Source organism: Trichoderma citrinoviride (genome assembly GCF_003025115.1).
Source record: "Trichoderma citrinoviride strain TUCIM 6016 unplaced genomic scaffold BBK36scaffold_2, whole genome shotgun sequence".
NCBI lineage: Eukaryota > Fungi > Ascomycota > Sordariomycetes > Hypocreales > Hypocreaceae > Trichoderma > Trichoderma citrinoviride.
The window spans coordinates 2,284,908-2,299,970 of record NW_020194710.1 but is presented as its reverse complement, the minus strand read 5'-3'; the positions used below and the strand labels follow the sequence as shown (position 1 = coordinate 2,299,970).

Genomic DNA, 15,063 nt, shown 5'->3' with positions numbered 1-15,063 from the left:
TCAAGGTCATATAAAATGTAAATCGCTCATCATATATGCCGCTCGCTCGTGAAATCCGTACATGAGAAAAGATAGAAGAAGAAGCGGAAAGGCAAGGCCCAAGAAGCCCGAGGTGCCCTTGTTCTAACGGCCCAGAATTAATCCAGGGATTGTAGTGTTTAACCGAGAAGCTCAACCGGCCATCTTGCGGAAGCCTTCGACGCCCAAAAGTGGCACCTCAACATCGTCGAGCGAAGCGACACCCTCGTCGCGGCGTCGCTCAACAAAGTTGTTGCACTCCGCCACCACGAGACTCCATTCGGACAGTGCCCGTCCTGAGTAGACCAGGTTCTTCAAAAAAGCGCCGGCGGGCTTAACGGGCCCTACTCTAGCTTCTCCGGTCCATTCCTCACTCGGCGTCGGCTGGACATTAGGGGAAGGGAAAAGTTTCAAGTCGCTAGGGATCGAGATGCCACTGTCGGCCTCCGAGCCGCTCATGGAGGCTTCCTCTTCCGGGATGGCCCCGCCGCTCGCGAATGGCTGTCGATGAGCTTCCAAGACGGGCGACCCAAGCGGGCTTGCATTCGCATTCCTTGCTGCCTGTACCAGGCCGCTCTGAGAACTGCCGGAAAACTTCCTTGTAGGTATCATGAGTGGAGGCAGCGTCGGACCGCCTCCTCGCTTTGGCTTGAAGCCAAGTCTTGATTGCGCTGGCGTTGGGAGTCTCGGGCACGCGAGTGTGCGGTCGAGGGAAGGCGCCTGCTGCTGCGGCTGCGGCCAGCCCAGGACAAACTTGAAGGTAAACTTGGGCTCCTCATAAACCGGATTGGAGCCATCAGAGTCTGCGCTGTTGTCGGAGCCTGCCGTCTTGGGCGGGGTGGCCGGAGTAATTTGCCGCGCCCGAGAGTTTGCAACCTCCCGGCGCGCGTTCTGGAGCCCCTCGTCCGCAGAAGGCTTGCTTGCAGACGCCTCCGTGTTGTTTTGGGCGGTGGAAGCCGTTGAGCCAAACGACAATAACTTGAGAAACGACCACTTTCTCTTGGGGTCACTCTTGGTTACGACGGTTGGGTCGGAGTTGGTGTCGTTTGCAAGTGAGATGATGCTCGATGCCTTGGTGAACGTATCAAAGGTCGCAAACAGGCCTGGCTGAGGCACTGCGACTTCGTGCTTGATGATGATGAATCGTTTTCCCAAGGTAGGCGACATTGGCGCCGTGGCAGGGCCCGCCTGGTGAGCCTCTTCGGCAGCCTGCTTCAGGTATAGATAGTGTGACCAAACGCTCTTGAGCCTCTTTGACGCCAGCATAAAGATTTCCCTATGAGTTGCGGTCAGCTCCCCTGATTCCGTTCCAGGAGCAGGCTATGGTTCCAACTTACATGTCAATCTCGTTCTGGCTGCCCCTGTCGCGGCATATTCTCCAGCAGAGCAGCCGCATGTAGTACGCCCGCACCATTGGGCACCAGTTGTTGAAGAAAGCGTTGAAGGTCTCTTCCGTCAACAGCCAATCACGACACACCAGCAGCTTCTGTTCGGGGTCTTTTGCAATAGCGTCCCACACCGTAAAGATGAAAGAAATCATCCGGATCTCCGACAGAGTGTTGAGAGAGGATAGAGCAATCTTGCAGACATCAATCCAGAAGGGCCAGTCGATGTAGCACGTTGGATACTCATCGGTCTCGGCCCGGTGGTAGATGAGCAGAACCTCCTCCAGCAAGTCACACAGCATTGAGCACGCGGTGCTGTTGTATCGTGATGTCCTGCTCGTGGCGGCTTTCAAGAGCGCAGAAAACGCCTGCGCAAATGTGTGTCTCGCTCCCGCATACTCAAGAGTTCCGTCTGCTAGAATGTCTTTTAGCAATACTACCAGTCTGTTTTCCGCCATGCTCTTCATCATGTTGTTTGGTGGCATGGGCATCTGTAGGGCTGCTGCTTCCGCTCCTTTGGCCAGGAGCGCTGCCTGCGGAGGCTCCAGAGCAGCCTGGCGGTGGATGGTGCCGTCGAGAATCGACAAGAGCTGTGCGTGGACAAGAACAAAGGCTGGCGACTGTGCCTTCTCCGTCAACGAACGTCCTTCCGGCATAAACTGGTCGGATAACAAGTGGAAATATCGGCAAAAGATGAAGAGAAGGTCGGTGTCGCGTCCTTTCCATCGCATAACCCAGGGCCCTGTCCACGGCACCCTGGCCACAAGCAGAGGCATCTTGGGGATGCGCTTCAGAGTGGTCCACAGCGTCCGAGGCGAGGACCAGGCTAGGGAGCTCAGCTTTGGCGGGAACGAGGCTACGATTTCTTCGTCGACGGGCTCGTTGGAGTTGCGGCCAAGGCCCATGCTCTCGGAGACACGGCGGATCAAGTCGGGCGTTAGCCCCCAGAGTCGCACCAAGATGTCAGCCACACCAGGCGCGAAGAAGAAGGCGTATGCGCACGTCTTGCCGGCGAATTCGATCAAGCTCGGGGGCACGTGGCGGAGCGACATCTTCTCGACGACAAAGGCCATCTGCCTCACCAGGTTCGACACGAACATGGTCCTGATGTTGTGCTCTGCCGACTCTGCCAGCAGCGCGGACTGGTCAGAGGTCTGCGACGAGTTGGACGAGTTGGTGGACGACCTCGCGCGCACGCGGTCGCGGTCTTGAGGAGAGCGGTCCGCCAGGGGCAGAAAGTACGGCGTCGTCTGGCGCCACTCCATGCGCATCATGACGGTGGTGGCCGTCTCGAAGAGCAGCTGGCGGTCAAGGCCCGGGACCGGCTGCTGGTGCTGCACCTCGAGCATGTCGAGCACGGCGCTCCACCACTTGTTGAGCACGGAAGCCCTGCAGTCGACATCCTCGGGCCGCAGACCGCCCAGCGGCTGCTGGCTGGTGGCGCTCTTGAGAAAGGGCAGAAGCAGCGTCTTGACCAGGGCGCACTGCTGGGCGACGGGCTTGGAGGCGAAGCCGCGAATCTCGAGGTCGAGGTTCTTGAAGTGCGACCACAGCGGATCGGGGATGCGCGCGGGCATTTCGCTGGCCGACTCATCAGCGGTCAGGGCCGTGGAGTTTGTCTCGGCAGAAGAGGCCGACTGCGAGACATGCGTGTCGATGCTGCTGGAGCCCGGCTGGGCCAGGCTGGTGGCAGACGAGGCGCAGCTAAAGTCGGAGCCGATGCTGTCGCCTGTTTTAGACAAGGCGGTCGCGGGCTTCTGCTTGATTCGGGAGAAGTAGCTGGTGGCACGAGCGAAGCCCTTTGTCGCCGGCTTAGCACCCGCGTCGACTAAGCGGCCCTGGCTCGTCTGATTGGTCGCAATTTCCGTGATGCTGGCCGTCGCAGCCCGTTTCAGCTTGTCGAGGCTCGATTTCGCTTCCGGCTTCATGTTTGTAGCCGCCGGCGCCTCTGATTGGGTTTTGGCATGCGCGCGCGACAGCGGCATCCACGACCTCTTGAAGCTGGCGAAGCTGGCGCTTGACTGCGAGCGGTCCCGGGCAGCTCGGCCATCCGCGTCTTCGACGGCGATCGGGAACTCGTTGGCTGTGGCGGGCCGCCTCTGCTCGCCAGACGGAGGAGCAGGAGGAGCAGCAGCCTGGAAGTCGTCCTCGAACGGCGCATCTCGAATCGTCGTCAAGCTGCGCAGCCACGAGCGAGGCCCGTCGTTGTTAGAAGCTGCAGACCTAGTGCGCAGATGCTGCAGGGCTGTCGGTGAAGAAGGGGGTTTTGGGTCGTCATTTTCGGAGGGGGTGGAAGGGGGCGGCTGGCTCTCGAGGGCGAGAGGAGGAAGAGAGATGTCGAGCTTGAGATCGAGATCGGTGCTGAAGGAGGGGATTTCAAAGGTCGCGAACTCGGCCAGGCTCTTGCCCGCCTGCTCGGTCAAGGCCGGCTGGCCCAGCGAGGGCGACTTGCTTCGCGATGGAAGAGACGGGAGGTCGGGGGTGGAATGGGATCGTCGAGAGAAGGAGGAAATGGAGGAGATATCCACGGCCGGGGCCATGACTGTCGTTCCGCTCATTGCATGACCAGCACCGCGGCAGTGGCAGGCTCAGGCGTGTGGTGCGGTTGCAAAGTTGCGGCGAGACGCTGACGCTGTCGCTGTCCAGAGCGCCTGTGTCGACCCGTGATGCTGCCGCGAGTTAATTCAGCATCTCCATGTACAGTCGCGAGAGTCGAAGAAGGCGGTCGATATGGTATGTAGATGGCTGCTTGTTCGCTGGGACTGCGAGATATGAGCGAGTGCCAGACTCAATGCCGCATGAGAGGGCAAGGGGGCAGAAGCAGCAGGGTGTGGCCGATGCAACGAGATTGGCCGCCGAGCTGCAGAAGAAGGAGGTGAAGCGAAAAAGGAAGGGAAAATTGGAACATGAGAAAAAATCACGATAACGATAGAGTGACAAGGCTTCCGGGAACGGTCTGCGGCCGCATCGAGAGAATGGGATTGCCACGGCAGCCTGGCCGCTGGGGGTTGGAGAAAAAAATACCACTACTGCTGCTACAGACAGTCGAGACGATCGATATACTGGAGCTGCTCTGCTCTGCTCTCTGCTCTGCACAAACCAGCTGCCGATTGCGCCCAGGAGAGCGGAACGACGGAGATGGGCAGATTGGATGCGGCTGCCGGTGGCGTCGGCTAGTGCAGCAATCCCTACAGCTGTTCGCTTTTGTGGTCTGTCGTCCTGCTGGCGAGATGCTCCGGGCCATGGCCAAGTAGTACTGTCCATCCATCCAATGTAATATTACAGCATCAAGGCGTGCGAGCTGCAGATGGAGGCTCCATTCAGGGGATCGGGGCCTGGCACTAGAGCCCGTTCTGTCCAGGTTGGAGCGCTAGCTAGGCTTCCGTTCACACATGAGGCGGACATGATTAAACATCCAGTGCGCTCCTTGGTTGACTGACGTGTTTGCGCCTGGACGAGACAAAACAAACCAACTGCTTGGGCTATTCTTGTCTTTTCTTCTTTCCCGCTTCATCCATTTATTCATTCAGGCTATTTGCCCGCGTGCAAGAGTGCAGATCTGCCATCTGGAGACGTCGCGCCACAGCCAATGGACGGGGCTGATGCGCTGGAGCTGCCGTCATGTTCGCGGCCAATTCCGTGCAAATTCATGCGCGACGAATCCGGGTGCACGTCCACACAGACATGGACGGAACAAGCAACCTTGACGGCACAGTGTCAGCATGATTTGCTGTTTTCTTCTACTATTATACTTCCTTTTCTCTTCTCTCGTCTTTTACTCCTTGCAAATGAATCAACACAGGAAGCGAAAGGACACAAGGGGGAACAGCCACAGAAGAGAAAAAAGGAGATTCGTTCCGCATGCTTCTGCGAGATGTTCCAAGCTTGGTGGCTTCGTCTATTAGCGCCGGTGGGCTAGCTGCCGTCTCGCCAAGTCCCATCCGTCCATCCATCCCAATCCAAGGCACCTCATCCGAATGTCAACAAGTCGCATCGCCCGTTGATCGGTCATTTGCCCATCTTGGTAGTAGCTGGATGGCTAATTGACAACTGACGGAGCCCAACTTGCAACGACTATTCGTTGGCTTCTTGAGTCTATAGTCCTGTTTGAGAAGACTGCTAGTACTAACCTTACTACATACTACTACTACTACCTACCGAGTAGTAGTACTACATTGACCATCTCGATCGTGCCCAGGATGCAGAAACAGAACTGGGGCCTCGAGGGGGATGAAATCCGCGACCACTTTGCCCATCATCTCGTCTCGCCTTTTGTGCTGAAACGTCAAAGCTGGATAAACCAAAACACCAGCAGAGCACAACTCGTTATTCACTCCAACAACCCCCACAGGACAAAAGCTGCACGAGCACAAGGCAGCGAATCGCGGATTTCTTCTCTCCCCCATGCGAACAAGGCACCAAATCACCATCATCATATCGTACTACGGCATTCGGACTCCGACAACACGCATCTCAATGCCCCTACCTAGGCCAACAAGCCAACTAGGCGAACTTGGTGCGTCGTGCCGTCATCCAAGCATGGGCAGACGCGAGTCTCCAAACTCCGTGGACCTCCGCAACTTCTGGACGCCACTGCCATTACTGTCCAGAAAAGCGCAGATCAGTTCCGTCACCCTTTCAAGTGTATTTACTTTGAGCAACCAATGTGGCGCTTGAGTCGCCTTTCGTTGGCTGCCTCTTCTTTCCAGACGACCTCACAGAACGTACTGAGGTTATGAGGGATCGCTGCTGCCGAGTGGCTTTGAGGGGAGATTGTTGTTGGTTCTTGGTGCAGGTACGTGACTCGCACACGCATCAGCCTCGAGAAGTAGAGAATTGCATCTTACGGGAAATGGTTCCACGGATATGTATCGTGCCATCAGTACGGATACTGTAGGGATCGGTTGAGCGTAGTAATTAAAAGGGCCCCCCATCAAAGGTACATGCAGTGAGATGGCTGTATGCGACGCCCTGCAGTCGCTATTATTATGCTGGATGAACCGTTTGGAAACCCACGTGCAAGTGCCGGCTGTGAGGCGACGGGCTCTTTTGTCCGAATGCTCCATATCAACTTGAGGAGGTCAGCTAGTCCATTACGCTGCCTTGTTCTCATTGAATCGCGATTCGCATGATTGTGAGAGCGCTCCCTGTCTGAATACAAAAGCCCTCTGAAAGCCACGTCCTCAAGCATATTGGTAATCCCAACCTCATGCCTCTCTGAGCGGTGTGTCGTGCAACCGACTGCTATCAGTCAAAGTCAAGCCACATGCAAGCCGGTTTCAGATCTCTGCTGTCTCACGCCTCAGCTCTCTTCTGAGCGGCCAGACTCTGCGAAGACGTACTTGTACTGGACAACAGGTAGGTAAGAAGAGCAGAGCGATAAGCAAGGGGAACATGGCTCATGCTGGACAACCATCCTGCGTGTTCTATGGGGTAACTTGAATGAAGGAGAGGCCGGCCCAACAAGCTGAGCCGCAAGAGGGGCTTGACCTGCCCACAAGACTCCGGTCTTGGAGCGGCTCAGCGCTGGGCGTTCTGCTCGCGAAGGGACATGGAGCAATAGCTGAAAGTAGCAGCTCTTGGCAAGCACAGGTTGCGCCCTCTGAAGAACGCCTGTGGCTTTTCTTGTAGGCGTTTTATTGCTGGTTTGTGTGCTTGGGACCGAAACTTTCAGGCGACGAGTTGATTCTTTCTTCCCGATACCGTGTTTCGTCCTCTGTCGATATACCCGAGCGAATCATGCATCTCGACATCATTCGGGTGTACAAGATACCAGACATGCATCGAGGAACTCAAGAACAATATCGGCAAGTTGGAAATACGACGCCCTCAAAAGGAGGCGGCGATCTCTATCTTGGCAGCGGTTCTGTACCCCTCGCACAAAGCAAGCAGCCGAAAGAGACCCCATTCACACGACTACGCCACAAAAACATCTCAGAGGCGAACAATGAAGAAAAGAAAAGAAGAGGACAAAGAAAATGAAGAGACATGTCTCCCTAACGTCATGCACCATGCCCTTGGGGTTATCAAGACATCGGTGTTTGGTAATAGCAGGGAGATGATTTGATCTTGGCACGTAGATAATATCCTTCAGCAATCCAAGCACAGGAAAAAGCTCGCTGCTGTACACACATATGCCGTCTGATGGTATCACACATTTGTCAACTTCACGTCCACCTCCGTCACCTTCACCTACCCTTGGTTCCGCAAGGGCCATTTCAGTCGCAGGACGTTGATCCGGATAGTACTTCATCCCTGAACAAGGCCTGCGAGGCCCAAGCGGTAGACATTGGCCGGGAGCGCGCAACAAGGGTGCATCCATGGCGAATGTCGTTGAGCCCCCTAATGAGGGGCATCTCGACGGCTGCGGGCGTAGGCCGTTTGGTGTTTGTCCTTTCGTAGGGAAGTCACCGGTGCCTGTCGAGCTGAAAACAAAATGAAGATTGGAACAACAGGAAAAAAATTCTTCTCAGGAGTATATGGAGGGGCATCGTGATTAGGTAATCGACAGGGGCCCGGGCCTGTACATACATGTACATAAGGTACGCGTGGGCTCGAGTCTGTAATTCTTTCAAGTGCGTGCAACGTGACGCCGGAGGGCCTGGCGCTCGAATGATGTTAGACGAGTTGGCACCTCGGCAGTGCGAGTACGAACGAGTACTGAAGTCAGGACTATTTGCCTGTAGTGCTTGAGATGAATTTCCAGGTTCCTGATCTGCGTGAATGGAACAGCAATATCGAAGCAATTGATGATCCGGAGGCTTCGAAAAGTCGATCGGCACTACATAATTCCGACAACCCGAGCAGATCAGCTTCTGCAAGACCCGATCGACCATCCCATGGCGCCCCACCGCAATCTCACTGTGTCTCAGTTGCAATTTCGAGAGCTCACAGCCGTCTTCGTCCTTTGTCTGCCCTGCGAGCATCACATGCGTTGCGTGCATCGCCTGTTCTTGTTCTTTGTCGCCTTGGCTATACGAATCCGTCCAACACGGCGCCTTCATGTTGGGTTCGGTTCCTCCCACTGCCGGTACTCGACGCTGCCGTCCAATGGATTGGCCACGATGCAGCGTGTTTCCTCTCGCCTGTGCTCCCAGTGATCACATGCCCCGTCTCACAGATGCCGCCGCGGCTTGCGTCCCTCCTCGCCCCTGCGTGCGTGACTTGTGTGCGTGAGAAAGCTGAGGTCACTCTGGCGACCCTGAAGGGGGCCAAGCAGGCGCAGCGTTGCTTGGCATGACTTGTATCATCCCACTGCATGTGCCTCGAATTGGCTCTCCCTTGATGCATCCCACAAACTTCGTCGCAAATTCTCGCATCAGATGGGTTGGATGCCGGGATGGGAAACCGACGCAAAAGAGCATCCCCTCTCCCAAATCAGATGAAAGAAACCAGCAATGAAACCCCATCAGTCACGCAGCTCCAGGTCAGCACCATCCAATCTCCCCAGATGGCCGCTGCACGACTTCATGCGCGCAATCGCACTGCCCAAAAGAAACAAAGCCGGCTGTCGTCATTGGCGCCCACACTAGCCCGTAGCTGCCCCTTAGCCCCCCCTTGCGGCCTGTTTTACTGCCCTTTCACGCCTGTGGCAGCTGCAGCATCCCTGCCCTCAGCCCAGCAGAGTCGCCAGATCCCGGCTCCAGCAGTCGCTCTGCACGCTGTAGCGCCACTGTAGCTCCCCCAAGCTCCCGCAGCTCCACTAGCCAGATTCACGTAATTTCACCTCCCGGAATCCGTGTTTTCATAGTAGCTGAAGGTCGACTCTCGAGAGCACCAACTTGCATCCTTCAAGCACAGGCGTTATTCGGACGGTTGTCTGTTGCTGATTTCGCATCTCCAGGCCATCAAGGTGCGCGACTCGAGTGAGTCTGAGTAATTCAGACGGGCGCTGAGAGTAAGCTCGACCAACCTGCAGGTTATCGCAGAGGCCGCCAACCGGAATCAAATATCCAATAACATAATACCCACTGCCGCTATACATACAGCACGACCGCATTGCATTGCACGGCATTGCATTGCATCTCTCGTCTGGACAACAATATCCATCGCGTATATCGATACAGCAGCTCAGTAGCTTAACAGCACAATCATGGCGTCCCAGCCCGACGGCGAGCAAGGCGCAGACGTCGATTCGCAAAATCCGTACGCGTCCAGCAGCAAGTGGCGCCACCAGGAATCGTCCAAATATGCCCGCCACGAGGCGCATCTCCAGGCACGCGACGCTACGACGACTGGGACGACGGATGAGCTAGCCAACTTCCTCAACTCGGACCGCGTCGAACCCCAGGGCGAAGGTCATTCGACGGGCAACTACCAGCCTATCCACCTGGCTGCTGGCAATGGACAGGCGGCCGAAGAGAATGTCCACATGCAGGAAGAAGTGCAGGAAAAAGTGACCGATGGCAAAGAGATTGTGTGCGGTCCCCTGCTCAACTATCGCCGAATGGAGGCCGGCTACTGGTATGGGAGCGTCCTCATCGTGACTAAGGGCGGCGGCAAGGACATACTTCACCATCCGTCGCTGCTCTTGAGACGAGGTGGTGGTCAAGGACAGCCAGTGGAAGTCCACGGTGAGCGCCTCTACTCAGACGTCCGCAACACATTCTGGGCCTTTGACATCAGGGTGCCGCTCGAGCCCAGCGAGACGAGATACGAGTATGAGGTGCCGGGGCTGCGATTCAGCAGCAGCCACAAGCCGCGGATCAACACCTTCTTCATCCCCGCCGTGAACGAGTCCATGCGCATCATGTTCTACTCCTGCAACGGCTTCAGTGTGGGCACCGACGAGGAGGCCTGGAGCGGCCCGGCCCTGTGGAACGACGTGATGCGCAAGCATACAGCCAGACCCATCCACGTCATGGTGGGCGGCGGCGACCAGATATACAACGATGGCATCAGAGTCCATGGTCCTCTGCGCAACTGGACGGAGATCAGCAACCCGAAAAAGCGCCAGGAGTACCCTTTTCCGGAGAAGCTGCGTGCCGAGTGCGACGAGTACTATCTCCAAAACTACCTGCGATGGTATAACACGGAGCCCTTTTCGACGGCCAACGGCCAGATTGCGCAGATCAACATCTGGGACGACCACGACGTTTGTGCTGCCCTCAATGCTACTGGAAAGAAGTTGCAGGCTAATGATGCGTTTGCTAGATCATCGACGGCTTCGGCTCATACGTCCACAAGTTCATGCAATGCGATGTCTTCCGCGGCATTGGTGGCGTCGCCCACAAGTACTACATGCTCTTCCAGCATCACCTCCCTCCTCCGCCGTCCACATACACATCCGGTAAGCTACCCTGCCCGGTATGTATCTGAGCAGATGCTGACCGGGATCGACCACGGACAGACTTTGCCGACAACGATATCGATGGTACGCAGGGTATCGACCCGAACCAGCTGATCGACACGTATGTGGCACCGCCCAAGATCGATCCGCAGTACATTGTAGGAAACAAGCCCGGCCCCTATGTTGCGGAGCACTCGATCAATATCTACACCCGATTGGGCGCCCGTATTGCCCTGCTCGGTATTGACGCTCGAACGGAGGTAAGGCGTGCTCTGCCCGGGATAGCACACTGGACGGAGCACCTAGTTGACAGGCTTGCAGCGTACTCGACACCAAATCAACTATCCCGAGACCTACGATCTAATCTTTCAGAGAGCGCGAGATGAGCTTGCCGCCGCCGCCAGATCTGGCCAGCCGATCAAACACTTGATTCTGCTCCTCGGCATTCCGATTGCGTACCCGGTACGTCTGTTCTGGCGAAGAGAGAGGAGGAGATGCTAATCACGTACAGCGCTTGACCTGGTTGGAGAACATTCTTCGAAGCCCTCTCATTGGCCCCGTCAAGCTTCTCAATCGACGATTTGGCCTCGGCGGAGGCTTCTTTAACCATTTCGACGGCAGCGTAGATCTGCTCGACGATCTCGACGACCACTACACGGCCAAGACGCACAAAGTCGAGCGAGCCCAGCTGGTTGTGGAGCTGCAGAAGCTGTCGGCGGAGTTTTCGGTGCGAACGACGATCTTGGGAGGCGACGTTCATCTGGCTGCCTTGGGCCGCTTCTACTCCAACCCCAAGCTGAATGTGCCGGTCGAGGAGGACAGCAGGTACATGGTCAACGTCGTCTCGTCGGCCATTGTCAACAAGCCCCCGCCTCAAGCGGTGGCCAACCTCCTGGCGCGACGAAACAAGATCCATCACCTAAACTCCAAGACCGACGAGACCCTGCTCGACTTGTTCGACAAGGATCCCGGCGGCTCGACCAAGACTGCTAACCACAACAATTGCACGATGCCCAGCCGCAACTACGCTCTGCTGACAGAGAATTCGCCCGTCACCCGCACCAACGGGCACATTGCCCAGATGAACGGCGAGGCGCCGTCTTTTGAGGGCGCTGACGGCCATGCACACTTGCACCAAGGAGAAGTCGATGCCGGCACAATGCATAAGGCGGCCGACGATGTGCGACACGGGCAGCTCCACGACGGCAGCCTGGACATTTGCATCAAGGTCGAGATTGACCAGCACGACCCAACGGGCCAAACAGAGGGCTACGGCCTGACGGTGCCGTTGCTGACGTTCCGTCCCAGGACTGAGGCGTCCTCAAGACCTGTGTCCACCGCTACGAGCCAGTAGGAGGACAGCTCAACAGAGGTCGAAACTCGGGCTCGTTATGTTTCTGCCGTATGATGGACTTTTTCACTCTTGTGACCCAAGCAGTCATGGTTTTGGGTAGTTTGACGGCGGAGAAGAGGATGGGCGAGCAGCTGGCGTTATGCAGTTCCACGAAGCGATACCAGCGGGACGAAGCGGCAACCGGAGTCTGTTTGCATGGAACTGTTTGATTTTCTGTTTTCATTGTTTCTTCTGCTTGTCTCTTATGTCGGGCCGTATAGATACCTAATTCCTACTTTTGGTTGCAGCGTACATCAATCGTCTCCGAGGAGCGCTTGTGTATGGTGTGTGAAGTGTTGAGATGCAAATCGAGGCTGATTTGAGCCATGCTTGTGTGGTCTTGTTGGGATGAAGAAAGTGATCTCTTTCATGTGATGTCCGATCCCCAAACAGCCACATGTGTTGCGTCTGAGTCGTGTCGACTGATAGGGAGTACGCAGGTTGTGTAAGTCCCAGACGAACCCCACACTGAATCCAACCCGCCTCAAAAATCATGTGCTTCAATTCACCTTATCAAACCGACATCCAATCTTCAACGGCTCTCGACGGAACAGCCATTGGCCGATTTCGGGGGCCCCAGCCCGTCGAATCCCCCAGAACGACTCGATCCATCAATCACCTGCATTCCGGGGAACCGCGATGAAAGAAGCTCCATCTGCTCTGCTAAACTACTGGACCAGAGCCCCCATTTGTCGGATGGCTTTTTCGCCTCCCCCACCGGGCCCCTCATCTCCAACTTGCGCCCTCTTTTTTTTATTAACCCGCGATAAGCCGAAGCTGCAACGATATGCGGCGACACAGATAAATACAAAGTTGGGGTATTAGAAGCTTCATGATTCCCGCTGCTTTCTTCTTGCGGGGAATTTTGCTTCAACGGGAACACGACGAAGAAGAAGCAAATTGCACACACAAAATTTTGCTCTTACTCACTCGCTATTTTTCACAGAGCTGTGTGTGTTTGATCTGACTGTGCGAAGAGAAGACGATTTGAAGCAGAGGAGCCAAGCTGAAGCTGTTCACGATGCAGTCTGCGGTGCTGAGACGAGCGGGAGCAAAGGGCCTGCGGTGCAGCAGAGTGCATGTGCCGCGGGCGTCGTTGGCGACTCTTGCGTCGTTTCGACCTCCTACCATTAGGAACGAGCCCAACGTGAGTTTTGTTTTGATTCGCCATGTGTACAGGATTGTGGAAATGGGGAAGGCATGCTAATACGGAGGGCGTCTTGTAGCAACACTATGCCAAGGGCAGCAAGCAGAGAGAGGGCTTGACGGCGGCGGTGGAGAAGCTGCAGAGCAAGCTGCCTCTCGAGGTGCCCGTTGTCGTGGGAGGCAAGGAGGTGAGTCTATTCCCTTCTCTTTGGCAAGTTCGGAGACACACATTGGTTGGGGAGAATCAGCAGACTAAGCAGATGATCCCCATGTACACAGATCAAAACCTCGTCTCTCTCACGGCAGCTCAACCCGTCCGACCACTCCAAGACGGTGGCCTCGTACCACACCGCCACGCCCGCCGACGTCTCCAAGGCCATCGACGCCGCGCTGGCCGCGAAGCCCGCCTGGGAGGCGCTGCCCTTTGCGGACCGCGCCGCCGTCTTCCTCAAGGCGGCGGACCTGGTGTCGGGCAAGTACCGCTACGACATCATGGCGGCGACGATGCTGGGCCAGGGCAAGAACGCGTGGCAGGCGGAGATTGACGCGGCGGCCGAGCTGGCCGACTTCTTCCGCTTCAACGTCGAGTACGCGCAGCAGCTGTACGCGCAGCAGCCCGAGCACCACTCGCCCGGCGTGTGGAACCGGCTCGAGTACCGCCCGCTCGAGGGCTTCGTCTACGCCGTCAGCCCCTTCAACTTCACCGCCATCGCGGGCAACCTGCCCGGCGCGCCGGCTCTCATGGGCAACGTCGTCGTGTGGAAGCCCAGCGACTTCGCCATCGCCTCCAACTGGCTCGTCTACAACATCCTGCTCGAGGCCGGCCTGCCCCGGGACGTGATCCAGTTCGTGCCGGGCAACCCCGAGGAGATCACCAAGACGGTGCTGGCGCACAGGGAGTTCGCGGCGCTGCACTACACCGGCAGCACGGCCGTCTTCCGGAAGCTGTTTGGGGCCATTGGCCAGGGCGTCGCTGAGGGCCGGTACCGGTCGTACCCGCGCGTCGTGGGCGAGACGGGCGGCAAGAACTTCCACCTGGTGCACGAGTCGGCCGACGTCGACAACGCCGCGATCCAGACGGTGCGCGGCGCCTTTGAGTACCAGGGCCAGAAGTGCAGCGCCACGTCGCGCCTCTACGTCGCCAAGTCGGTGTGGCCGGCCTTCAAGGAGCGGCTGGTGGCGGAGACGAAGAAGCTGGCGCAGGGCGTCCCCTGGGACCACGCCAACTTCATGGGGCCCGTCATCCACGAGGCCTCATTCAAGAAGCTCGCGGGAGCCATCGACGAGGCCAAGGGCGACAGCAGCCTCGAGCTCGTCTTTGGCGGCTCGTACGACTCGTCCAGGGGATACTTTGTCCAGCCGACCATCTACCAGACGACGGACCCGGCGCACCGCTTCCTGTCGACCGAGTTCTTCGGGCCCATCCTGACGGCGTACGTGTACGACGACGCGGCGCCGGACGCGCTGGCCAAGGTGTGCGAGCTGGTGGACTCGACGTCCGAGTACGGGCTGACGGGGTCCGTCTTTGCGAGCGACCGGCAGGCGGTGCGGTTCGCCGAGGAGAAGCTGCGCAACGCGGCGGGCAACTTTTACATCAACTGCAAGAGCACGGGGGCCGTGGTCGGGCAGCAGCCGTTTGGCGGCGCGAGGGCGAGCGGCACCGACGACAAGGCGGGCAGCGCGAACCTGCTGACGCGGTTTGTCAACATCCGGTCCATCAAGGAGGAGTTTGTGCCGACGACGGAGGTGCTGTATCCGAGCAATGAGGTATGAGGGGGGGTGATAAGAAGGAGGGATGATAATGGATGGCGGCATTGGTCTTCTTTTTGCAT

The 15,063-nt window shown here is 57.2% G+C and overlaps 3 protein-coding genes across 3 annotated transcripts; 2 read left to right on the top strand and 1 right to left on the bottom strand.

Moving 5' to 3' along the window:
- Positions 1-171: 171 nt before the first annotated feature.
- On the bottom strand, positions 172-3,983 carry BBK36DRAFT_1132924 (DUF1765-domain-containing protein; the record flags this gene model as incomplete). The annotated part of the gene is made up of 3 exons (XM_024892051.1): positions 3,558-3,983; positions 1,356-3,413; positions 172-1,294 (listed from the first exon to the last, which is right to left on the bottom strand). Exons 1-3 carry the CDS (start codon positions 3,959-3,961, stop codon positions 172-174), a joined length of 3,585 nt encoding a protein of 1,194 aa, XP_024753257.1. The 5' UTR covers positions 3,962-3,983.
- Positions 3,984-9,488: 5,505 nt separating this feature from the next.
- On the top strand, positions 9,489-12,046 carry BBK36DRAFT_1188991 (hypothetical protein; the record flags this gene model as incomplete). The annotated part of the gene is made up of 5 exons (XM_024896605.1): positions 9,489-10,497; positions 10,557-10,692; positions 10,753-10,952; positions 11,014-11,154; positions 11,204-12,046. Exons 1-5 carry the CDS (start codon positions 9,496-9,498, stop codon positions 12,044-12,046), a joined length of 2,322 nt encoding a protein of 773 aa, XP_024753256.1. The 5' UTR covers positions 9,489-9,495.
- Positions 12,047-13,106: 1,060 nt separating this feature from the next.
- BBK36DRAFT_1156486 (aldehyde dehydrogenase) lies at positions 13,107-15,004 on the top strand (the record flags this gene model as incomplete). Its single annotated transcript, XM_024893931.1, has 3 exons — positions 13,107-13,232; positions 13,312-13,419; positions 13,511-15,004. 3 exons carry the CDS (start codon positions 13,107-13,109, stop codon positions 15,002-15,004), a joined length of 1,728 nt encoding a protein of 575 aa, XP_024753255.1.
- Positions 15,005-15,063: the final 59 nt, after the last annotated feature.